The sequence below is a fragment of the Dipteris shenzhenensis genome, chromosome 21 (genome assembly GCF_047967505.1).
Source record: "Dipteris shenzhenensis isolate YYH24624 ecotype China chromosome 21, Dip_SZ_1.0, whole genome shotgun sequence".
In the NCBI taxonomy this organism is placed as follows: Eukaryota; Viridiplantae; Streptophyta; class Polypodiopsida; order Gleicheniales; family Dipteridaceae; genus Dipteris; species Dipteris shenzhenensis.
Window position 1 is genome coordinate 29,318,692 of NC_141616.1, and position 26,897 is coordinate 29,345,588.

Here is a 26,897-nt window from a genome sequence, read left to right on the forward strand (position 1 = left end):
TAGCGACTTTTAAAAGTCGCTATATAGCGACTTTTACTAACGTCGCTATATAGCGACGTTTATTAAAAGTCGCTATATAGTGACGATTTACGACACCCGATTTTTATACCGACGATTAACGCTAAGCGGGCGCTAATCGTCGGTGCGTAAACGTCGCAATAGGATGCGTGTGTAGTAGTGTGTGTGAGAGAGAGAACACATTTCTACCTTTTTTTTTCATTCTTTTGTTTAAAAAATGAGCATTGATTAAACGCCCGAGAAAAATACATATTGGTTCAATTTTAGATTCCAATCTCGGTGATATTTATCCGCGTAGTTCACTTCACATATTCTTGGATATATAACGAAAAGTGACAGCTGTGTGCCATGTGAGGGTACGCGAATTATTGGGAAGCTGACAATAGTCTATTGAGCCGTACATTATACAATTGAGCTACAATATACTACGGTGCAGAACCGTAGGCTAGTCTTTGAGCATCCCTGCCAGAGTCTCGTACATGCGCGTGTTGACGGTCTCAGGCAACATCCTTGCAATCAGTCCACCCATCACAGATACGACTGAGAACACAGCAAATGGAATCGTTAAGTTTGCCTTCCCCATCACCACCACCATTGGCGCAACTATCGCTCCCACCTGGCCTGCTTGGCTCGCCAGCCCCATCGCTGCGTTGCGTACCGAGGTTGGAAACAACTCCGCCGTGTATATGTACGTCAAATTGTAAGCCCCCGCTAACCCACATATCGCTGCAACCCCGCATGCAAGCCTTACCTCGCTCGCATACAACGTATCCCCGTATTCCAGGGATATCAACGTGCCGCATGTGCTGCTTGCTCCTGTCAGTAGCATTGCGCATACTAGCATGGACCGCCTTCCAAACTTTCCTAGGAGCATCGCCGTGATTGCAAACCCAGGGATTTCCGCTATTGCATTCAGCAAAACGCTCAGGTAGAGATTGGTGCCCAGATTGCCTACGTTCAAGCTTACGCCGTAGTACACAAGTGCAACGTCGAGCCAGACAAACAACATTATTATCATTCTCATGCGAGTGGTTGGTATCCGAAAGACGTCGATAATCGTACCAGATGCTGGCTGACTTTCAGAAACAAGAATGATAGTGGGTGAGAGGCTCTCACGTTCGTCTGGAACTGCGGCCATACGTTCCGGCTGGGCATCTATCTGCTCCGTGTCTAAGCTGATGCCTGCCGGAACCGTCTTTCCATTCTGTTGCGCCATTGACTTCAGGACGTTCAAGGCATCCTCAATTCTTCCCCGCACTAGATACCAGCGGGGCGATTCACTCAAGATCGGCAAAACAATGACGCAGTAGAGAAATGCGGGAATTGAAGTGAGAAGGTAAAGATACCTCCAAGAGGACGAGAAATAGGCGAGGGTGGTAAGCAACATGACTCCGAACGAGAAGAAATAGAAAACTGACATCCCCACCCAGCCCCTCTTCGAAGGTCCAATCGGCTCCGTCGCCAGCACAAAGCAAGAAAGCCCCATGCCGCCAGCACTGAATCCCGTTGCACTTCGGAGGAAAAGGTACGTCCAATAGTTCGGCGAGACGGCAGTGAGCAAGCCGAACACAGCAGTCAAGCAGCAGGATAAAGCTAGAACGCCTTTCCGACCCAGAAAGGTGTCAGAGAGGCCACCAAGCACACCAGAGCCTGCATATTGAAGCGGGTGAGAAACGAAGTCAAATGCGACGATTTGATCATGTGGCGATTGATGAAAGCTAAAGAGCAGATGCATACCCACGAGTGCACCGGCAAAGAAGGCCGATTGCACCAGGCCGGCTTTGTAGCTGTGTTCGCAAAGGAGACCCCATTCGGAGACGGTGGACTGGCTCTTGGATCCGACCCATTCCCAGAGGGAGGGGTCCATGGAGCAGATTGAAGAGGCGGAGCTACATGAAGGGTCCGTGCAAGTCCAGGAAGGGGAGCGGTCGGCGAAGACGGTAGCTAGTGTTTGAAGAGCGTAGAGAGCCCAGGCGAGGCTAACGAGTGTGAAGTGGAGAATCTGAGCGCGTCCGAACTCGCCCACCCAAGTTGTGAGGATATCGTCGATGGAGAACTTCTGTTGGGTGGTACGGGAAGGAAGGAGGAGAGGTGACACAAGAAGGTTAGGGAGAACATCCTCTTGAGACATGTTGCCTAGTCAAAAAAAAAGCAAAAAAAAGAACTCCTTCGAGAACTAGCTCTTCGTTTATCCCCTTGAGTCCCTTCTTGCACGCATTTGACACCTGGCTTCCACTCAAGCTTCCAAAGTTCATCTTCTCCTCTAGGTTGCGTTTAACACAAATGATTTGAGGTTGTTTCTAAGAGAATTCGTTTTGTTGTTCTAATTATCGACTATTCATCTAACATCACTTTTGTTTGTTACTTTTTAAGGAAAAAGTGTCCTACCAATCGCTTCTGGACACTCATCCATGCCCATGCCTCAGTTCACTCCTTTCTATTCTAACTGTGCACTCTCTCTCTTCTACAAACATCAAAATATTGTGAGTTAGAAGAAGGTGATAGACTCCTCTTCTTTCTTTTTCAGAGCTGTTAGAGAAAAGAGAGAGAGAAAGACGGTCTCTATGCTTGTCGATTAGGGACCATGCCCTTGTGCAAAATGAGAAAATAGTTCTGTTGAATCTGGACTTAGAGAAAGCATATGATCGAATTAGTTGGGACTTTGTTATTCACACGATGGAAGCACTTGGCTTTGGCAAAGGTTTTTGTCCGGCTGATCAAGACGTTCTTTAGTAATGCTTGGGTGAGGATTTCAATGAATGGCTACCATTTCCAGAAGTTCGCTCTACAGAGGTCCATCAGGAAAGGTTGTCCGATTGTGCCATTACTTTTTGCTATTGTGACAGAACCATTACTATCTTAGATAGACCTTCATATTAATATGGGTACTACCGGATATGGTATATGATGCATGGCAAGTGGTCATAGGGATCGTCTTACTGCAAATATGGAAGTTTCGGAGTGATGTGATCCTTCAAAGACCCCACAATAGGGCAGTGATGGAAACAATTATTTTTTAGGAGATAAAGAAAACTTTACAGTTTTGGGGAAAGGAGAATGACGTTTTCAAGACCATCAGTCGAGTCTCAGGATAGACCCTATTTTTCTTTTAGTCGCAGCATAGTTGTGCAGAATTACTCCGTTGTAATGATCTTTTTTCTTGTTAATATATTCTCATATTTTTATCGCAAAAAAAAATATGCGTGTTCTGTTGTTCTTTTACAAGAGGAAATACAAAATGTTCATGTGAAATTGAAGATACAAAAGTATACACATAAAAAACTCCCGTCCCAAACCCCAAACCCCCTTTATAAAAAAAACTCCCCTCCCAAACCCCCAACCCCCTTAAATATAAAAAAACTCCCCTCCCAAAACCCCAACTCCCCTCTATAAGATCCGATCTCGTGACCAGGAGAGAGGAGTACAACAAGGGGAATAAACCCCCATCCCCCTTTATATTGTCCTTTCCCCACATTTACCCTCTAGCTTAGCTCAAGGGGTTCACCCAAAAATATTAACTATACAACAAGGGTTCAAGTTGAGGGTTTTTTTGGTTCAAAAATTATCCCCGAGGGGCCACTAAGTAATATGTAAGATTGCATGTGCAATCAACAAAATGGGTTTTATATTCTAATGGAGTTGCAAAAAATATACATACATAAGGGGTTTTTTAATCCAAAATATGAAAATTTCCATACATAAGGGATACTTTTTAATTTACAGAAGGGGTATATATAGGCTATAAAAATCTGTGTATAGAGGGTTTTTTTAATACCCCGTGATCGCATGTGCTATATGGGATTTTTACATAATGACCGCCCTAGAAACAATTTAAGGCAAACTTACAGAAACGTATTCACATGTGGGTTTTTAAAATTGAATTTTTAAAAACATTGAAAAGTTTATATAGAAAAGGGGTTGTTCATCCATGCTCTACATGACCACAATTAAAGGAAAAGAAACATTTGTGAAAGAAGATAATGTATCATTAGACACTTGTAACGACCACATATGCAACAAACATGCATTTTCCAAACTACCCCTACATATGTATATTTCCTAAAAGTCCACAATAAAGTAAAACCCCTTGTGTTGAACTCACGTTCTATTTTATAGATTTCTTATTGAACTCCCTAGATAACCATATAGTGTTGCATTAAAAAATATAGAAAATTATTTCGTGTACTCAAAGATTACAACTCGATTACAAAAGCCCCTCCATCTTGAGTCTATATTGCTAAATATCACTATGACCCCATGGCCCAATTTGATGAACCTAGTGACCATTCTCTACTATTGTGAGTCATCTAGTGCAAAAGATTTTCTTTCATCCAAAAAGAGTCCTTAACCAAGGAAATACTTCTCATAGCAATAAAGATAAACCACCCTACCACCCCCTTACTGTACCTTTGGTATCCCAATCACAATCTTAGTTACAACCTCAATCATCATTGGAGGTAGAAACAAATCTCAATCTTATTCAAAATCTCAATCTCAATCTTAAACTCAACATCTGCTCCTCGAACCTTGGTCTCAATCTCAATCTCGGTCTTGATTTTATGTTTTTTGGAAGCCACGTCAAAATCTATGTGCATAGAGCTTTTGCAAATAAAAGTGTGTAGAGAGTGTATCTTGATCTCAAAAATGTATCTTTTTGAAGTGCAACCTTTTCCCAAAAACAACCTGGCTTTCTACAAATGGAGCCATCACTATAAATGCAGTCCTATTTGGAGACCCATATCTTCTAAGCATTAAAAATCTGAAATGAGTCAATAGTACAACCTTGAACGGTCTTTTGATCTTAGGCTTCGTCTATTTTTGCTAAAATTTTGCATCTTCGATCCCAAATATATGTTTTAGAATCATATACTTAAATCGAAGCAAAAGAACTCATTCAAAGTGCTTTTTCTTGATCATCAAATTATTATTTTGCCTTCCAAATAGTTGAATCATGTAAATTACAAAGTATCAAAAGTATAACCTACTAAAAAGTCTAGAACTCTATCATATGCAATCTTCCCTAGATAAATCCTCTTTGCATACAATCTTTACATTCTAAGCCCTAAAAACTATTCCTAGCAATTGAGCCCTCTAGAACTTCATATTAAAAAAATCCTCCTAACTCTGAATCCTTGTACTTGATTGGGGGCATTTTAATATTACCATGCAAATAATGGAGAATATAATTTATCCTTGGGGTAATATCAGGGATTCCTTTTCTAGTAATGCATGTTACCAAGTACCTTGATAAGAAGTTGCATATGGAAGATTCCACTATCTACATCTTCTTGCCTTTGGTAGCCCAAAATGGCCTTTTGAAGATCCATACACATGGGACTTATTTAAATTGAAGATTAAGTAAAAACATTCAAGCATCCACAAATACAATACTTTTGGTTCTAAGTTTGTGGGTGTGAATTGGTTCATGTCCCCTTGCTATATTTATTTATTGCTTCAAATCACAACAAAGGCAATCAATCGTAGTTGTCATGCACTATTGCAGCCATAGTGAAGTTCTTGTTCCACTAATCAATTGTAGCCACTAAATAGTTCCAAAATGGTGATAAACTATGAGATGAACTGCGACATGCACTATGCATGCCTAATCCCAACTTAATTTGGGTTACCCATCGCACAAAGATGAACATTCCTCTCTAAGTAGCTTCCCCTCCCCCCCATGTTTGCTACCCCTCCTTTCCTTCCCCCTACAGCCCCTATCTCCCCCTTAGGGACCCTCCCTCTCATTCATCTGGCCCTTTTAAACATGGTTGCAAGGGCCCCTATAAAAGCATAGTTGGAAGTAGGATTGGAGTCGCTGAGCAAGGAATATGATGTGATTGCAGACACTATACTAGACATGGCTGCAAGGGACCCTACCAAACCATAGCTGATATTGCGGTTGGAGACACTATACCATCAATATGAGAAATATGAGACCAGGCACTCTTGCATGAACCACACCTTGTTCTTGCTCTACATGATTCCGGCATGGATCCACAACCAAGAAAAAAGTGATATTGACAATCTTGAGGACGACATGGAGTCCATTAAGTACAAGATTCAAGTTCACAGGCAAAAATTGATTCTTGAATCCCCCTATCCACCCACCCCTAGAGCCCATGGGCCCTCCGAAAACCTACCCGTGCCACCAACCCCTGGAGCAATACATGAATCTTGAGTTCAGGGAGACAAATAGATTCATGATACATCTCCAATGAGTTCTTGAAGGGAAATCCTTAATGAAGTGACCTCCTAGGCCACAAAAGAAGAATTAGGAATATTCTAGTAAGAAAATTTAATATTACTTATGTTCCTTCCTCGTCCACCAATTTGATGGTTCTTGGGGGATCTACAACCAAGGTCATTAGCACACAACCCGAGGGATGGCAAAACATCTGGGAGCTCTACCCAAATCAGGTTCTTTAATGGTGGAGGTGTATTTGTAGTGAAATTAGGCTCCCACACAATGGAACAAATAGGGGTTGATTGCAGATGGTGCAAGTGTTGTCTTTCACCATAAGCTTTCCCTTTTTGGCTTCTCAAAGAGATACTAGGAAAACATTTTGGAGAAAATGGATATACCAAGGGATGGGGACCGTGGGGAATGATCCAAGGGAGGGCATTCCATGTAAAAAACTGCCCGGAATATGGCTAGCACTCAACGTCCGCCAACCGGATTCCGAAGAAATTGCTTGCCCGAAATCCGAGGAGCAATAGACGACTGCTAACTGAATTCTGGGCGAATTCTTGCCCGGAATGCCTGACGCCATATTTGTTCCCCAACGTAGAGGGCTCCTCCAACTGACACGTGTATTGCCCCTTACAACGAATAAAAGATTAATGTGATCAATTTCAAAAGTTGATGACGTTTTCTGGTGATAGATTTTTTTGATAACCCTTAAAACTTCACAAAGGCAATCAACATTTGTTGAAGACAAAGCTAAATACATCTCAATTATCACTCATGGCTTCAAGTTTTTTTTGCATGGACGCTCATGTTAGGTGTATCTCTTAAAAACTGTTTGTTACATACATGCAACAAGTTCCTCTTCCAAAATAAAATCTGGTGTTGGTATTGTTTTCCATGAGGAGCAACTTCAAGCTATCAGCCTCCCAAATTATTCATGCTTCCAAGATACCAAATAAATGCAAGTTAGGCAAATGGTAAACATGAAATGAGACTTTCTTTCTACATTAGACATGCTTTGAGTTACAATTTTTATCCTTTAATACTATACAATGCACTGCATGCTCTAGTCCGTCTTGGTCATGCATAAATATTGCATGGAAACATGAGTTCCTCACTTTTGGCACATACATTGTTGTCTATAAATGCTCACAAGCTCATTGTTTGCCATCTATTCGGTCGTAAGTCATGACCAAGTCTTTTGGAGGAACAAAAACTTTCATTTGTGTGCATTACTAATTATACTAATGGAGTGTAAAAATTGTCCACCAGATGATTGGGAGATGGCATATGTCCAAGCTCGTACTTAAAATATTCATACAATGGAAAACGTTTTGTGTTGCCTGCCAACCCATATTAACATTTCCTACATTGGCCACATAGATGGAATTCACGTTCCAAAAGTTGTGACAAAATGCAGAAGTCCACTGACTGTTTCCAATCACCACTGATGGACAACAGGTTCTCCAGGGTTTGGAGGGACAAGTCTTCCAGCTGGAGAAAAAGGAGAGGGATCTACAGCAGGGTTCCCATTATCTGACATTACATTCGCCACCATCTCTGCAGTCCCAAGGGCCTATCCAATATACACAGTTTTAGTTTTCCTAATGATAATAGAGCCTCTTGTATAAAAATGCATGCACTACTGTTGCAAATTTCCCTCAGAGAAAAGTTATAAATACTACTGATGTCTTTATTATGTATATAAAGCACTGCTGAAAATCAAAATAGCTTAAAGATTGCTCAAAACTTATTCAGCAGATTGAACAGAAAACTTTGACATTCAACTCAGTGAAAACTCTTGGAATATGTTGCAACGCATGTCCGAAATAATGAATTGACCAACTGATGCTGTCCTTGTATACACCCCGACAGAAATGTGTGCACTTGTGCACATTTGTGGGTAGGGGGGGAGAAGGTGGTGGTGGTGGTGGCAGTAGTGGTAAGTCCATTGGAGGCCGAATAAATAGGGGCGAGAGATGATGATGAATGTATTAAGCCCTTCGAAGGCCAGATGTGACACACACACACACACAGAAAAATGACGACGATGATGATGATGACGATTGTGTTAGGAGAGAGAGAGAGAGAGAGAGTTACCAAGCAAAGACCTGCACCTTCATGTCCAGTGGCCAAAACAAGTCCTTCCAAACCTGGAACTTTCCCAATCATGGGGCGACCATCTGGAACTGCAGATATGACATTATTCAACATCAGGATTGTTCATAACAGAAAGCATCTCTTCAAAGGCATTCAATGCATCTTTGCTGATGAAAATTGGAGCGGGGAATTTCATCAATCGAAACCTAGAAAACTTACCATAGGGACGATGCCCAATTCGAACTGTGCCTCCCTTCAATGCCTCAGCCAGGTGAGTGTTTCCCAAAGCAGGTAAAAATTTGGAGGCCCTCTTCAAAATGCTTTCCATAACATCATACTGCAAGCTATAATCAAAACCTGTGAACTGTCTGCTGCTACCTTTGTATGCCATCATCAAAAAAATTTAATCATACAACCATGGGTCAGAACGTATAGAAAACTGAATGCAAAGATATGAATTTCAGATATGATGATCCAAATTGTAAGAGGGTGATAATATAAAAAGAGCCACCCCTTCTAAGAATTGTATGGGCAATGACAGAAACACGAAATGTGAAGGGCAAGCCATTACTACCACTTTCCTTATTGAGAATGAGGTTCAATTTGATAGCAGACCATAAGTGGGAGTTGGCAGCATTGTGGAACAAAACGAATCCATGAAGGCATTCAACTGGAACGAGTATTGCTTGCTTAAATTTAAGCCAAATATGTCAAGAACAATGACGAAAGTAAAAGGCTCAATTCAGCAATATTTTCGCTCAGCATGAAAATTCCTCTGCAGAAATCTTAAAAAGGGCATCCCTGCTCTCAAGAGTCTTTCCACTCTCGAGGATCTTTGAAAGAAAGTCCACGATGGGCCCTGAATTTTTTAGCATTGTTGGGAGGAGGATGCACCAAACTTACTACAGGTTCTTGGGCTGATAGTACTTTGCCACCTCTTCTCAACGGGACATCAAGGAATGCAGGTCCGGGTTATCCATCCCAAACTCGCGGGAAGTATATTTTCGTCTGCACCTGTCAAGTTTTGAAGGCTTGAGAGTAATAGCCTTAGGTATATGAAGGCATAGAGGCCAACCCCAGAGACCTCCTGGACGAGGCAAATGAGTTCAAGGCCTGCAAGCGTGAAGAAGTTGACCTGGGTATCGTGACACTCTTTCCGTCATCTCCCACATCCGCTTGGGTCAGCAGAGGCTCTCTCCCGTCGAGGTACATGACATCAGAGTTGACTTTGAAAGCGAGGCAAACTGCTCCATAATGAGAAACCTCGCTGCGCAATAACAAGAAGAGCATGAGAGAGTACCAGATGGACTGAAGCACAACCAGTTGCACCATGAGCCCCCCGTAGAAATCCCCGTACATGGCTGACAGCAAAGTATGCCCATGACCAACGTGTTGGACAGAGTGGCCAGCGTGAAGAGCGTGATCATCTAGTCTGAGTGTCCACTTCAAGGGAATTCGGCCCAGGCCGCCAATATAAACTACGATATGGCCTACCAAAATGAAAGCACCTTCACCATCAGGGAGGCAAAAGGAGGAGGAGGAGGAGGACAAGGAAGGTGGTCTGACAAAACCCAAAGAAAGGTAGGGCGTAATCTTGGGCTCTTCCTTCCAACCATGTGCAGCATTAATTGAAAGAGCACGCTGAGCCAATGGAAATTGTAGAATTTTTGGGGAAAAAAAACAAGGCAATGGAAACCATTCTGCTTAGGCCTTCTTCATCACAGTGGGCCATTGCAAAAAGGTAGTCATTTTACAGAAAAGAGAAAGGAGGAGGTAACAATGCATAGGGACTCCAGACCCTTAGGATCAAAGTACACAATGTGGGCCAATGGCCACTAGATAAGGCCCTAGCAATGGAAGAGGAGATATCCGAGACCGATATGATTATAGTATTGAAAACATAGGAGCATGAGGGCAATGAGAACCCAAAAATGAGCCAGCATGGCCTATGAAATGTTGATTCTCCCAACGCAAGAACGGGACCTTAATATCATTGATCCGGATCCACAGTGGAGGGCTTTGCAAATTTGTATTTAAGAGGAAGTTTGCTAGGATAAGAGCCTTGGAAACATTCTTTATTCGATGCATTGTGGAACACCTGTCCCTACATTGCACATCAAAGACCAAGGCATCCCATCTATATCTTGCCAGATATACCTATGACTTGAAACGGGATGCAAACAAGCCCCCATCCATCTAATGCTAGTCTGCCATCTATCATCTGCAAGGACCCAATCCAAGGGTAAGGCTACATCAATCTGCTCAATTCTTCTTCCACCTCCTCTGAGGTAACTAACCAACTTAAACCTACAATCATCCGGAAGGGTTTTGAAAGCCTCCTAGAGGAAGCGGGGCCTCTCCCCCAACTAGACCACTACACATGAAACACCTAGGGGTCTGCACAAATGACCAAGAATCATATCATTCCACGTGACAAAGACTTTGCCCTTAGGAACTTCTAGGAAGTGTGCACTTCCTCTAGCCAGTCCCTCACGGCCAAACCATTACAACACTTAACCATGGTTAGCCCCGGGTTAAGCGTAGGTTGAGTTACGAAGATACTTTACATCACTTTTCACGTCCTCTTTTCACGTCCTCGTGACATACCCTCCTCTTAATACAGCAAACTACCTAGGTTGCTGTTGAAAAAGTACAAATAGGCAGAAATAGCCTATACCAAAAGATACATCATATGTAAGATACAACCTGCAATGATAATATGGGCTAGGAGAGCTCAAGAGTCCATACATCAATGCATCCTCTATGTCGAGTGTCGTGAACACCCATCATGGAGACCTCACGACAGAAATACTGTCAGCAAGTAGCATCTCGGGTGAGACAATCGGTGCCACCAAGCGATCTCCAGATATATGAGCAGTCTGAATCAAGGAAGGGGAGGTGCTACCCTCCTCTTGAGCACTAGGCAATGCTCCAGATCTCTGCTCTGCTGAACCTGTAGGAGCCTGTACCGTAGTTGGCGCAAGCTGAAACGTGTCGAGGTAGAGCTGCAAAATCTGAGGTGAGTCTGCCAGGTCACCCTCCTCCATCCACCTTGCATCCAGTGCAGGATAATTCCTGAACTTCACCAGATAGCGACGGAAAACTCTACCTTTTACTTTTCTTTCCATATGTGCCAAAATATGTTCCGGAACCAAGATTTCATCCAACTCTTCCACCTCGGGCTGATCCTCATGCAGCAGGTCAACAGGCACATCAGCCTGGAAAGGCTTCAATAAACTCACATGAAAGGCATTGCGTATGGTCCAAGTGGCAAGTAGCTTCAGCCTGTAAGCTACGTCATTAATGCATTCAAAGATCTGAAAAGGACCATAATACCGCATCTTCAGCTTTGTGTACACTTTCGTCTTGCCTTTCATCTTCCTGATTCGTGCTTTTTGAAAACGCAGCAGCACCCAATCGCCCTCTTTCAAGAGCAACTCGCGGCGATGCTTATCGGCTGCTCGTTTGTGCTTCTCTTGGCTTTTCTGGAGGGCTGTTTTGACCTTCTAGTAAGCAACATCCAAACTTTCCACAAATCTGTCCACTTCAAAAATCTTCTCTTTCGTATGCAGAATGGGAGATACCTTCCGTTCTCCTGCCACGATTTCAAAGGGGGCTTTCCCCGTGGATGAGTGTACAGTGTTATTGTACGCGAACTCAACAAGTGGCAGAAATCGCTCCCATTTCGATTGCTGATCCGAAACATAGCATTTAAGAAGATCAAGGGCAGTGGAATTGGCTTCTTCGGACTGCCCATCAGATTCAGGATGGAAAGAGGATGAGAAATTCAGCGTGGTACCCATATTCTCAAAGATACCTCTCTAGAAAAGACTTGTCATCCGTGGGTCTCTATCACTGACAATTGATTGAGGCATCCCGTGATGTTTAAACACATGAGACATAAAGAGTCTCGCCATCTGGTCTGCTGTAATTTTCCTTTTGACGGGAATGAAGTGGGCCTGCTTGCTGAATCTGCAAATAATGGTCCATATCCCATCATGTCCAGATGGTGTACGAGGAAGATCAAAGATAAAATCCATGGCAATGCTCAGCCAAGGTCAATCGGGAATAGGTAGAGGCTGCAGCAGTCCAGCCGGCTTCTGCCTATCATATTTCACCTTTTGGCAAGTGATGCATGTCCTGACATATGCCTCGACATCTTTCCTCAATGATGGCCAAAAGAAATAGTGCTCCACAGCTTTGATGGTGGCATCAATGCCTCTGTGTCTTGCATAGGGTGGAGCATGACTCTCTGTCAACACTTTGGGCCTCAATGGTTTTGTGACACGCAATCTGCCATGCATCATCAGAAATCTGTCTTTGAGAGTATAGTGCTCATGCCTCTGTCCATCAACCAACTGATCATAAATCCATGAAAAATCAGCATCATTGGCATATTGATCCTTCATGGCATCAAGCTCATCATGATATGCAATGGTCACTGCTGAAACTTGTGGCTTAACAAACACTGCATCTGGAGTGGGCTTGCGTGAGAGTGCATCAACAACAACATTCTTCTTCCCATGTACATGCACAATCTGAAAATGAAACATAGAAAGAAAATTTGCCCACCTCATATGCTTCTCAAACAACTTTCTCTGAGTGAGAAAGTACCGCAGTGATTGATGATCCGTCTGAACACCCAAAAGATAATGCTTCCAGGTCGAAAGAGCATGTATGACAGCCAACATCTCTTTCTCATAGATGCCAAAATTCATTTCAGCATCGTGGAGCACTCTACTCTCGTATGCCACGACTCTTCCATCCTGCATGAGTACCCCTCCTACGCTGTTCCCACATGCATCTGCTTGGACAGCGAACGGTTTGCGAAGATCTGGCAAAATAATCACAGGATCTTAGCACAGTCGCTCCTTTAGTAGGTCAAAAGCTGCAATTTCTTTGGGACCCCATCTGAAAGTGACCCCTTTCTTCTGTAAGGCATGTAAAGGAGATGCAATCTCTGCAAAATACCAAATGAACCTCCTGTAGTACGAGCACAAGCCCAGAAAGCTACGTACTTCATGGATGTTCTTCAGGTATGGCCAATTCCTGATGGCCTCTACCTTGGCAGGGTCCATCCTAACTCCATCCTTGGAAACAATGTGCCCGAGAAAATGGATCTCATGCATGAAGAATTCACTTTTCTTGGCATTGACAAGCAGCTTATGCTTCCGTAGCTCCTCGAGAACAATTGCCAGGTGCTTCCTATGTTCAGCCTCATCCCGAAAGAACACGATGGTATCATCGAAGAAAGTGCCATCGGTGCTCTCTAAAAATCCTGTCCATCATTCTGTTGAAGGTGGCAGGTGCATTAGTTAGCCCAAATGGCATGACAAGAAAGTCGTACACACCAAATGTGGTACGAAATGCTGTTTTGTGAACATCCTCTGGCTGAATTCTGATCTGGTGATAACCACTCTTCAGATCAATGCGGCTGAACATTCCAGACCCCTGTAACCTATCCAAAATATCATCTATCCGAGGTATAGGAAATCTGTTCTTAATGGTAATCTTATTGAGGGCTCTATAGTCAATGCACATCCACTAGGATCCATCCTTCTTCTGGACCAAGAGCACGGGTGAGCAGTAAGGTGAAGAGCTGGGCTGAATCAGCCCCTTCTCCAATAGGTCCTTGACCTGGTTCATAATTTCCTCTTGTTGGGCTGCACTGACCCTGTAAGGAGGTCGGTTAGGAGGACTGCTACCAGGGATTATATCGATCATGTGGTCTTCTGGCCTTTCAAGGGGCAACTCCGGTGGAAGTGAGTCAGAAAAACAGTCCCTAAACTGAAAAAGAAAATCTGTCCGCTGTTTTTCCAGCTTAGAAAAATGAGACTCTTCTTCTACTTTCTTCTTTTCAGATGCAAACACTAAGTACGCTGAAAGATGCTTTTTCATTACGTTGCCAATGGCAGAAGCAGATACAACAGGGATGGATTCTCCCTTCAATTTAGCATCCAAAACGTGGGTCTTGCCATGGTGAGTGATTGCGATTGTTTTATTCTTTGTATCCAAAACAGCCCCAACACGAAAGTGCCAAGGTATCCCCAGTAACACATCACAACCATTCAACGGCATAACATAGAACTCTTCTGTGTCCACGTAGCTCTGAATATGCATCCGCAGCTTGCCTATCACCGGAGTAACTGACTGGCTGAGTCCCGGACATGCCATATCTGCATCACACAAAGGACCCATCTCTTCTGCCCTTATTCCTAACTTTCCAGCCAGCTCTGGAGAGATGAAATTGGCCTTGGCTCCAAGATCGAAAAACATCAGAGCTGTCTGGTCTCTTATCTTGCCCCATGCCCGGCATAACTCTGTAGCATCTGTATTCTGAACAGCCCCAATCAAGTCTGGCAAAAGACCAGCAGTGGGCTTGGGCTTTTTATTCTTCTGATCAGTCCTCTTTTCCTCCTTGTGCTCACTCTGCTCAGAACGAGGGAACTTCCACTTCTTATGTGGGCATTCAAAAGCCCTGTGGCCTTCCTCCTTGCAAATATAACACTTGTTGGCATCATAGAGAATTTGCTTTTCCTCATCAGACATGCGGGTCGGTACTCGCCTCTGTCCTCCAACAAACTTTGCCTTCATGGGCTGCGAAAACTTTCTGAACTTCTTAGGGGATTCCGTCTTGCTGCCCTTTGGCCTTGATGCCTTCAATCTGTCCTACATCCCATTGAAAGTCTCAAACTTGACAGTTGCCCCTCCCTCCTTGTAATCTTTCAATTTGCCTTTAGGGGTGAGATAGTCATAAACGGGGGCCTGTAAAAACGGTGGGGGCATCACTGCTCCCGCATTCTGAGCCATTCCAACCGTCCCATGGTGGGGTTTGGCATTCCAGGTCCCACTCCCTGCATCTGTGGCATATTCCAAGTATTGCCCATTGTCCCAGGCATTCCTGTCTGCATTCCAGGCTGCATCCCAATGTTTAAGTACATCATATTGGCATTTGCAAGGGGCATTCCACCCATCATAGGTTGCTGGAAATTCTGCATTCCCGACTGCGTGCTGCCCATAAAGCTACCTGGCATTCCGGGTGCCTCTACCGATGGTGCCACCATTGCCTGAAAAACTGATCCCCCTCCGAAATATCCTGGATGCATCGTGGACTCAGGAAGGGCTTGCTGTCCCTGATTGACTGACTGGAAGTTATTGGCATTACCCGCTACAGGGATGATCGAGGGCATCTCTGACGGCTGTCCACTGAAAGAAACATGCCTAGGGGTCTTCTTATGCTTCTTATGTTTCTTTTGAGGTGACTTCTTGCTTCCAAGGGAAGAAAATATAGGGGGAGGAGCTTGCATAGTCTCCGTGACAGCATGTCGCAACTGCGACAGGGCTCCCGCTACACTTTGCATTCGTAGCTCAAAAAGTGCATTGGGATCAAGCTCCTCTGCCTCATCTATCTCATCCTGCGAGTCCTCCATGGCATGCTCAGGAGAGACTGGATGAGTCCCACTGTCCTACTGGTCATCACCCCCGTTGGTACTGTGCTCCTCTTCAAAGCTCTCTAATGCTTTGTCTTCGTCCTGCCCATCCTGCTCTGAAATGGTCAATGACCTCTCACGGTGATAAGGAAAAAATGGAAAGACAACCAGGAATTATGTACTTCACCACGTCAGATAGGTGAGACTTCATAGGCATCAGCTGCAATGTGGGCTCGTAGATGATGAGCTTATGAACTAGGTTCCAGATATCCAAAGCACACAAATAACAAGTCAATCTCCCACACAATCTGACTAGAACACGCACACAGGAACACACAGAATCTTTGAAAGAGGGGAAAGACTACACAGCCTGAAACAGACTGAACTTAGAACTGAACTTCCCCCAAAAAAAACTCAGAAAACAGTCAGCCTCAGAATACTATTAACCCACAGCCCACTGCTCAATGGCCAGCAAGACCCCCAAGCATAACCTCTGTGTGCATTCTTCTGTAATCATTGCTTTGCTCACTCCCAAGTAGTTAGCATTTAACACTGCCCAACCATGAGTACACAACTTGAGGCAACGGCCAACCTATGACCCTTGTGCCCACAAGCTGTTCAAAAGAAGAACTAGCGGGTACAATCATCTGTAAACCTGCAGGTACGTTCGCCGTACAAGCAGCCGTACAATCATACGTACGATAGCAGGTACTTACACCCTGTACAACCATGCACAGTAGTCCATACAGCCTGCATTTAATGACGACCATCCTCCGTACAGCTCGTAGAAGACATCTTTAATGACCCGTATGTGCCCGTACAGCCTGCAATCAAGGCACCATACTACCAGCCCGTACCAATCAGCAATTAAGGCCCGTACAAACTCGTACTGCAGCCCGTACAAGCCCACGCTTGAGATTCCGTACCAGCCCGTACGTAATTTGTCCCATTTGTCCCATATTCACTTGGCATGGAAACACTCCCATTTAATCAATGTACTGAAAAGAAAAACACTTGATTTTCTTATCCCTGAATTTCTTGTTTGCTCTCTTTTGATTCTCCTCTTGAACTAAAGCATAATGTTCCACCGCCTTTTGTGTATCTAGTTGTACTTCCTGCAAATCCAATAACCGGTTCTAGAAAGTAGAATTTGAATCCTCATTTATCTTCATTAGCATCTGTAATGCAGGAATTTAATGACCCGTACGTGCCCGTACAGCCCGCAATCAAGGCACCATACTACCAGCCCATACCAATCAGCAATTAAGGCCCGTACAAACTCGTACTGCAGCCCGTACAAGCCCACGCTTGAGATTCCATACCAGCCCGTACGTAGAATTTAATGTCCGTCTACGTCGCTGTATCAGCAGCATTAGCTGGCATTCAATTGCTCCTCCCGTACACGATCCCCTGCATCAGCCCGTACAAAGCCCGTACGGCTCTTTCCAACCCTCAACCCACGCACCTCACCCGATGCAAGGCTACCCTTAGGCCTCTTCCACACGACTCGCATACACCCCCCGGCGTAGTGTTTCTCCATGCCTGAGTGCTCCTAAGCCCACGATCCTCTTCCTGCAAGTTGTCACCTTCATCTACGTCCAGCTCGTCGACTAGAAGCATCCCTTCATCCATCACGTAGCCGCCTTTGCATGAGCAGGATGCCTTCCTAATTAGTCCAGCCACCTCAGCCTAATCTGCCACCTCATCAGTGACATTTTACCACTCTCAAGACATTTTCCCCCAAATCACGTTAAATGCACATTTTGGACCTTTAGTCACACAATTCCCACACACATTAGCATGCACATTAAAGCTTGCATGCAACCCCGTACACACACATGAAAAGCCCTTTGACATGGACACCATAACATATCAAATTCCTGTAACATGCAAGTGCACATTGACTCAAGAAAATATAAAAAAACCCTCCATGACTTGACTTTACATGACCCCAAAAACATTTCGCTTGATCACACACTAGACACCCTTGCTCTGGAAGTCTGGTACAACCACATTGCATTTCATCATTTCCCATGAAGTCCCTACAAAACATACTTTATCATCTCAAAAAAATATACATCAGTCCATCATTCTTGTGAAAGAAAATTCCACAAATGCCAAAAGCCCACACCTACCCTAGATGTGTACAACTATGTGCCTACCCACAGCTATATACAGTGCTCAAAAACTTGATACAGATTTTGTCCTATGAACGGTGTGACATGCTTGCTAAGATTGATGGCTATAGCAACAATTGCACTGAAGGTGTCCTTCACCAACACTACTAGGGCCCACCTCTGTAGGAAGATGGTGACAATCCCGGCAATGGAACCACTGAAACTGGCCTTCGATAAACAAAAGGGCAGTGATCTTCTTCTACTCAGTCATAAACATCATAAATAGCCACAATGCAAGCTTCAGTCACTTAAATCACTTAGCACAACTTAGAAACAAGCTGCAACAACAACAAAGGTGAGGCTAGAATGCCCCTGCTCAATGAAAATAGTACACAGTGCACCCACTGGCCTCAAATGCCTTGGCGCCCCTTACGGTATTTATTTAATGCTTCTGAATGGAAATGCTTTACAACAAGGATTCAACCTTGCACTGTTCCTCTCTACAAATCCTCTACTTGTCTTCAAGGCATCTAATCCCAGTGCACCACTAGAATTCCCACTGGCAAGGCATACTCAAGCATTCACTTCTGATCTGACACAACTTAGAGGCATTCAGGCATCCAGACCACTGGCAAACTGAGCTCAAGGCAGCCTCAAGGCTATCACATGCATCCACACTGTCCTTAGGCCTTCCACAGGATCACCTTCGCCTTTGGGTGCTTACTAGAACCTGTTGGAGTCCTGAAAGGACTGCACACAACACGCATGCACTGCAAAAAGCTGCAAAGCAAGAAAGAACAAGGAAAAACCGAACCTAGAACCAACTCCCGCGGTCTGTGGCAGAGGGACGAGCTCCTTCCTCTCACCTATCCTCTGTCCAAGCTCCCCGCAAGGTGCAAGTGTCTTCCAGCAATCAGAAGAAGAGAGAGAAATGAAGGTAGAGAGCGAAGGGTGAACGAGAAAGAGCTGTAGAGGAAAGATGGTTCACAGATCTGCCCCGAAATGATTGCCTTGGGATCTATGCCTAAGTCCTCCTAAGAGAAGGTGCGAAAAGCAATAGGGAAAGTTCCTCCTACAGCCTGCACTGGTCCAAAACAGCTCCAAAAGCCACCACACAGCCAAAAACATGTGCACAAAGGTCCAGCACAGCAAAAGACAACTCCGGGCACCTGCTGGAGGCAACTGAACACGTTTGTACAGACTCAGTACGGACGTCTGTGCAGTCCATACGAAACTTTTCCGAAAGTTCAAAAATGAGTCCTGGCACTTCCTAGAAGTGCGTGCTAGCCTTTGAACAGTCAAAACACTGTTAAAACGGCTGAAAATAGGCTTGAAACAACTCAAACAGCCAAAAACTGCACAAGAACAACTGAAAACGGCCTACCCCTCTGGGAGAGTGAGGGGAGAGAGACGAAAGGTGGGGGAAGGGCATGCATACACATGCTTAACAAATGGCACCTCCTCCTTGCCATTTGCCCCTTCATTAAAGTCCTAACCCCCATACCAAGGACAACGTTGGTTGTCCTTGGGCCCAACTTTTAGACCCCTCTTTTAAAGCCTTTGCCTTGCCCCTAGGACCTAGTGGTGTACCTAGACTTTGCCCTTAGGAACTTCTATGAAGTGTGCACTTCCTCTAGCCAGTCCCTCACGGCCAAACCATTCCAACACTTAACCATGGTTAACCCCGGGTTAAGCGTAGGTTGAGTTACGAAGATACTTTACATCACTTTTCACGTCCTCGTGACAAACATCTCTCTCGCTTCCGATGCAGCCCCTCCTCATACTCGATAGAATGAACCTTCGGCATTGCCCTCTAGTCCGGCACCAGTTGCACGTCTCGTACCTGCTGTCCCACGTTGGGTTCCGATTAGAGTTGCGCTCCTCCACCATCTTCAGATCAAGAGGGGCCTTCATCCACCGTGAACCCGGTCTGTATCGGGCCTTCTGACATTCTTGCTCCAATCGCAACTAGTGATGCTCCTGCGTCTTCTCAAGTTGTGGCCAACGTTCCACCAGATGGCCTAGCCTTAGATAGGGCAATCCCTATCGAGGCCTTTAACATTCCAGTTCGTCGCAACTAGTGAGGCTCATAACTCTTCTCAGGTTGCGGCCATTGTTGCACCAAATCTAGCCTTGGATAGAGCCAATGATGGTTCTCCTTACATATCTTCTCGACTCTACCGATGTTGTACAATGAAACAAAAACTCTTCCTGAGTTTTTTGAACTTCCATCACAGAAACTAACAGTCCTTAAGGCTAATCCTTTTCACCTCTCAAGACGTATTCCACATTATTCATCATAAACTGATAAATATGATGTTTCCCATCAATTGCTAGATTCCTCTTGGAATTCCACACCTTTCCTAGGGCTATATCTGTGTGAGCAAGCCTGGTCAACTCCAAGTCCAGCTTCTCCGCATAGTCTTGGATCTAAAGTTCCAACTAGGTAACCCTACGGTTCCATACTTCAGTTGAACTCCCATCTGCCATCTTGATAGTATATGCATAGTCAATGGGCTAGTTTCTAATTTCAGCCTCTTAAGCAGCTTAGAGTCAATCACGTTGTGTGTTGACGCTGAGTCACAAACAACACAATGACATCATCACCGGCCGCTTGCACTTTCCTTTTTATTAACTCTGGCTCTTCAAAGGCTATATACTCGTCTCACTGCGGGCATTGATAAGATATTGTCGGGTGCACCACACTAACTTAACGACTGACACACATAGTGATGCACGTACACACCTCTGAGAAGATCCTGCTAGCTACAGTTGCATCTGCTCCGCTCTGGGATTCTCTTGCATTTCTCCATCACATTTAGATATTACCATATTAGCAATGCATCATTATTTATTCCGTGGACAATCTTTCCACTAGTGACGTTGAAGGCAACCGAAGCACAACCCTTCTCTCCTCGCTTTCTCTTTCTATTTTGGGATTAAAGAGGATTTCGACCAAGCCAAGGCTGCCATTGGAGTTACTTTTCTCTTCACTACAACGGTGGTCCTTGTGGTTTTGAAGGATCCCCAGTCGACTTCGCTTGCTTGGCTTGTCCACTTGGCTGAGAGGCACTAGACTTCCTAATCCACCTCTTTTTAGACCCACTCTTTTTCGGGTATTCATACTGAGTCCCTCCCTGCACAAATCCACTCGATTTTCCTCTGGCTTCCTCGTAGTTCAGGGCTGCTACTATGGCATCATCCAATGTACTTGCATATTTAGCCCAAACCTCCATCTTTATTCTATCATTCAATCCATAAATGAAATCCTTAACTTGGATTGATTGTGAAAGAGGGCATGTTACTTTCATGACACATTTCCAAAATTTATCAATATATCCGCTACTCATAAACTCCTCTGGCTGAGGTTTCTGTAAGCTCAAGAAGCTTCATCAAGTGGCAGGAAATGTTTCTTAAATTTTGCTTTAAAATCCTCCCAAGCAGTGGCTGCAATTTTATAAACATGTGTGTGGCCTCACAGATTTTCTTCAAATCACTCCTGATCTCACAAATTGCGAACGGCTCTATATCCGAAGTATTGCCATTCATCCGACCATAATACTTCTCTGGTCTATAATAGGAAATGTTTGGTACTTTGAACCTAGCCGGTTCAACTTTATGGACACTAGGTTCAGGTTCCATAGGAGCCTTTCCTTTTTCAGCCACAAATGATCTGGCAGACATCGCCTGGACCAATCTTCTTATTTCATTTTGTACTGTGTTTGTCTGCAATTGTTGGTTTAAAGTCTGGTAGCATGCGGTGAGTTTTCCCATGAGAACTATTTGCCTATTGCCCCACTAGTCCATGCTTGGTGAGGCAATAGGTTCAAGTCGTGATTTGCTACGGTGGGAGAGAGTTCAACTAGAGCTGAAAATCTAGCAGCTATGACACAGTATATGAAGTTGTTTGGATCACAGATTTTGTTAGAGCATGACATATTTTGATAACTGTCACCCATTCAAGTAGATAATATGAGTGATAGACATCTCAACAAGAACTCGCTATTTCATGACCACATTAACATAAAGGTTAGTCATCATTTCACCCGAGAAAATTCTAATCTGGATAAGTTCGCATGTTTTATTGCCCAACCAATGATCAAGTGGCAGATATAGTTACCAAGTCTTATAGGTTTCATATTTCTATCAATGACTTAGCGTATGTTAAGGCAACTTGCAATTAAAGTGGAGAAGTAATGGATAATTTGCTGCACTTATTGTTTTGCAGTTCTGCTCCAAAAGCACTTTCTCTTATCATCCACCTCATCTTATGATGTGCAATTTAACAGGGGTTCTTCAAGATATAACTTGCACTTTTGCATAGTAGGCATTGTGTATACAGTAGGGCTAAAATGCCATGTCCATAAAGTATTAAGACCATATGTGAATGGCCTAATGAGAACCTAATGCTTTGGTACGTTGCCTTGTAAACTCTTCATTTGTGAATAGAGAGAGAATTCTTGACTTGGATTTGTGCTGGCTGCTCCTACTTTCTCTCCTCGTCCCTTCCACTCTTGCCTGCACTGGTTTAACAAGAAGACTTTAGAAGGACTGCAGTTCAAGGTGACCCTAGATCGGGCACATTTTCTCCACAGATGTGAGGCTACCTGTTCCTACCCCACAACTTCTCTTTACACTTTCCCTATTTTCATCTCAACTCTTTTAGGACTGCTTTTTATTGTTCCAAGTCCTAAGGTACCCCCATTTAAACACCTTCCAAGAGAGCAAGGGTACCGTTGTGCCTTACCAGCAGTGTGTCCAATTGATTGATGTATTGAGTTTCCCATTTATGTTCTCTCAACCTTAACCCGAAAGACCCATGTGATGATAATTTCATATATAAGAGTTTAGATGATCAAATCAGCAAGGCAGTAACAAAAATACTAGCAGCACAGAAGATTCAAAAAATCAATTATTCATTTTGTTGGCAGGGCATTCTCTCATACTTGGGAATCATATCAATTCAATGACATACAACTCAAACGTTACACCAACTTCCAGATTGAATAAAGACGTAGCTGGCAATGTATACATGCAAGGGTGGCAATACATACATGCAAGGTCATTTAGATGTTCTTAAATGTTTCGATTACAACAAACCAATTGCAACATCTAACCGCAAACTAGAGAGTTAAATATGGACACAGTTAAGACACAAACTCTACCTAGAAGAAGTTGACCCTCAGCATCCACAGTAGCAGTTGTAGCAATCCCATAAACATCTGATGATTCAGCACTTTTTCCATACTCAAACTCCATCAAAGCATGCCTCAAAGAAACCTGAGACAGCCCCTTGAACACAAGTAAATGTCCCTGTTGATAAAGGACAGGAATGTAAGTAAACAAGACGTCAAAAAATGCAATCAGCATAAGATTAATGCACAACAAACTTTGCAACGGCTCCGTAAACTCAGACAGCACTATTTTTCTTTAAGCAAATATAAAACTTTTTTGTTTTGGCACAACAATTTACCGTCTACAATGCAAGGGAATGCCAGAAATATGAATTGTCCTATCCTGTGAAGAACTCAAAAATACTAACTAGGATGTCTATAATATCACTCATGCCAACTCAGGCAAAGGGAAGGAAACACAATCATCTCACATCAGAATAAACATAGATACTGCTTCGGGATTACTGTGGAAACACCTAAATCATCCCAACAACCATAACATGATTTCACCCAGTACAGATCTGATCCTCTCTAAGTATATAATTGCAATCCCTAGTTATATCATTGCAAAATGTTATTGACCCAGGCCAAGTGAGTGATGGCTCAAACCCTGCCACAAATCTGTTAACCGTCCTAAGCATGGCATGGTCATCCCTTCTCTTTCTCACTGCAGACTGTCATAAATCATCCCACCTACTTCCACCCCCAAAAAAACAGAACAAAGCACAGTATGGGCAGAACAAGAAACCATTTAGAAATTAGAAAAGAACATACAAAAAAAGTAAGCAAATCAGCCAGAGACGCCCTTGTACATTGCTCAACCAAAAAAGTGAAAGAGTATTCTTGCAATTTAGCCACCCATTTAATCATGCATCTCGAAAGACTTGAGCTATTCAACAACTGAGGGAGCAATGTACAGCTAGTGAGTACCACAAAAGTTTAGGATATCAGTGATGACCGAAACCTCCTACATGCATACATCAAGCTTGCCAGAGTCAATTCAGCTGCTGTATATCTTCTTTCAGCTTCATTCTCAACTCGGCTAGCATAGTGAACGGTCTCGTATACCTTAAACCCTCTCCTTGCTGCAAAAGTATAGCTCCAAGTGCATCAGGTCCCACTGAAGGATTGACATAAAATGTTTGTAAAAATATGGAGCTTTTACAGTTGATACATGCCCAAGCGTCTCCTTCACTGCATCAAACACTTCCTCACATTCACTAGTCCATCTCAGAGGCTCATGTTTCACCGCCTGTTGAAGGGGATACAACACTTGGGACAGCATATGAATGAACCAAGATAAGTACTTCACCTTTTGCAAGAAAGTATGTAACTGTTTAGTACTTGTTGGAGAAGCAAGCATAGCCAATGCCTTGATTTTACTTGGATCAGGTTCGATACCACTTTCAGAAACATGTCCCAATACGTTGAGGCTTGTCCTTGCTAAGTAACATTTTTTTGGATTGAGCTGCCCACCACTCTTATCCAACCTCTGAAATACTTGATCTAGCTTTTCAATATGATCCTTATGGTCACTGTAAACACAAATGTCATCAATAAACACTTTGCAAAACTTATCAAGGAACGGTGCCAATACATCATCTGAGTTCTCTTGATAATGTGATGGAGCATTTGTAAGACCAAAGCACATCCTTCTATATCTGAAGCAGCCCCAAGGAGTAATAAAAGGGGTCTTCTCCTAGTCTTCTTCTGGAGCAATACCAATCTGAAAATAGACAGAATATCCATCACATAGTCTGTACATTTCATGACCAGCCACCCTATCCAATATCCAAATGAGGAAAATGATAATGGTTCCTTTTAGTCACAGCATTCAAGGGTTTGTAATCCATACACACCCTCCACTTGCCATCTTTTTTTGGTACTATCACCACAGGGCTGGCCTAATCAGAATGTACTACAGGATATATAATATCAGCTTTCAACTTCCTCCCTCAATACCTCTCTTTGCTCAGGATTTAGTCCTCTCATCCTCTAGAAGATTGGCCTTGCATTCTCTTTCAGCTGAATCTTTAATGGACTCCCCTTGAATCCCCTTATCTCCTCATACGCAGATAAATAGGTTGGGATACTTCCTAAGCATTGCATAATACCCCTCCTTCTCTTCTGCAGTAAGATCAAGATTCAGGTCTGCTCAACCAACTCCTCGATGGACTCTTGAGTGCTCCTAGGCTGCATAAGGCTTTCTATTACTTCAAACCTGTCTTCTTCTTCATTTACAGCAGCAACTTCATCTTCCATCTGCAGATTTTCCACACCTCCAATAAAAGCCACAACAGCCTCATCAATCTTTGAAGTGACACTACTCTCCTCATCACTAAATGACTCACTTTCTTATTCCTCTCTTTCAGCATCAGAAATTTCAGCACGGGTAAACATATCGAATTTCAACTTTTCTCGTGAAGAAGCATGTACTGTAATAACCCCTTCTTTCCAAATTTGTATTGCACCCACCTTGCGCAGCTATGGCCTTCCCAAAATCAGAGGATAAGCCCCCAAGCCAACGGGTATGACATGACAGTCAACTTTGCAGTGAACATTAAAAACTTCTACATCCAAACCAGCCACTATCTCCAGGCTCTTAATCTTAGCATGATTGGCCATCCGAAGACCAAAATTAGAAGGAGCTGACACCTTCAAACCCAATTTCTCAGCACAAGCTTGTGTGATAACACAAATCTGAGCACCTCCATCAATATACACCTCCCCAAACCCCAAACCTTTATGCCAAGCCTCAACTGAAGGAAAAATATCAAGTGGTTCAATAATAGACAATACTTTGCCAGCTTCCCTCTGAGCCATCTTCTTGTTGGGATTCACTGCATGCCGCCATTCCTTCTCCAACTTGGGACACAAACTAATCATCTGCCCAAAAGTGTGGGCAACTCCTTGCACTCCACCTTTATCCGGATTTCGGCCTTCAATCTTGCAACAAAGCGATCCTTCTTGATCACTCCAGGTGGGGCCTTTGGCAACAAAGCTGATTGCCGATTATTGATAGCGGAAGCATGTACAATGAGTACAACTTACCATCCTATACATAACATGGATTTCCCCCTCTTAAGTTGTGGGTCATCCTTCGCCTTTGGGAACGAAACCCAGAAAATAGGCCAAAGGGAAGAGAAAGGAAATATGCAAAAAGGAAAGTCCACTTGGATCAAAGATTGGTCGATCGAAAGATGACTCCATGGAAAACTATGTGGATGGCTGCATGCTGAACATGTCAAAGCTGAACATGTCATGTGTCGTCGTGGACTATGCAACTGCTCCGAAGAAGAGGCACCCGGATGTGAGGCTAGTCGATGTATGGATAAAGAATCCGGTAGGTTGTGGCGTCGTATGAGGGTGTCACCAACCCAGAAGAACTGACAGCAATGTCAAATGTATGCTGCAGTAGTGGAATCTCTGTCAAATGATGTAGGCTCGAAGAAGACCGCATAGTCTATGTGGACAGAGTGATCCACGGGCTGAAAATCTGGGGCCGAAGGTGCAGGTATGATACACTTCTCTGCTGATAAAGAGGCCCGTACAAATGACAAGGTATGGCAACTTGTCGAACCTATATGCTTAACTGTCATGAGCTGAAGGTCGTCTAAGTATGCATGGCTAAACATCCATCCGCATGGGATGTAGATCTATCGTAGGCTCCTTAAGGAGGAGTTGACAGTAGTGTAAAGGCCTAGAAGCTTGAAATACAATAGAAAAAACATAAGATGTTCCCGCTGAGACATGTGCCACGCCGAATGCAAATGTCAGGACTGATCTGAAATCATGGATCCAACCACTAATCTGCATCAAGTATTGATTGTATACGACAGCCATAAGTGCATGATGAAACACTGAGGTTCCC

At 43.7% G+C, this 26,897-nt stretch overlaps 2 protein-coding genes and 1 pseudogene across 3 annotated transcripts in view; all 3 read right to left on the minus strand.

The window, feature by feature from the left end:
* Window positions 1-439: 439 nt before the first annotated feature.
* LOC147888726 (organic cation/carnitine transporter 4-like) lies at window positions 440-2,185 on the minus strand. Its single transcript, XM_087392937.1, has 2 exons — window positions 1,756-2,185; window positions 440-1,668 (listed from the first exon to the last, which is right to left on the minus strand). The coding sequence occupies exons 1-2, from the start codon at window positions 2,147-2,149 to the stop codon at window positions 464-466; spliced, it is 1,599 nt and encodes a 532-aa protein (XP_087249063.1). The 5' UTR covers window positions 2,150-2,185; the 3' UTR covers window positions 440-463.
* Window positions 2,186-7,248: 5,063 nt separating this feature from the next.
* Window positions 7,249-26,897, minus strand: part of LOC147888727 (FAD-dependent oxidoreductase family protein) — a 50,735-nt gene continuing 31,086 nt past the window's right edge. For both annotated transcript variants that reach the window (XM_087392463.1, XM_087392464.1), the window contains exons 6-9: window positions 23,018-23,165; window positions 8,525-8,683; window positions 8,306-8,394; window positions 7,249-7,781 (exon numbers count right to left, since the gene is read on the minus strand). In XM_087392463.1, the coding sequence (XP_087248589.1) occupies window positions 7,647-7,781; window positions 8,306-8,394; window positions 8,525-8,683; window positions 23,018-23,165 (531 nt within the window). In that variant the 3' untranslated portion in view covers window positions 7,249-7,646. The remainder of the gene's footprint in view (window positions 7,782-8,305; window positions 8,395-8,524; window positions 8,684-23,017; window positions 23,166-26,897) is intronic.
* On the minus strand, window positions 10,920-14,697 carry LOC147888728 (uncharacterized; annotated as a pseudogene).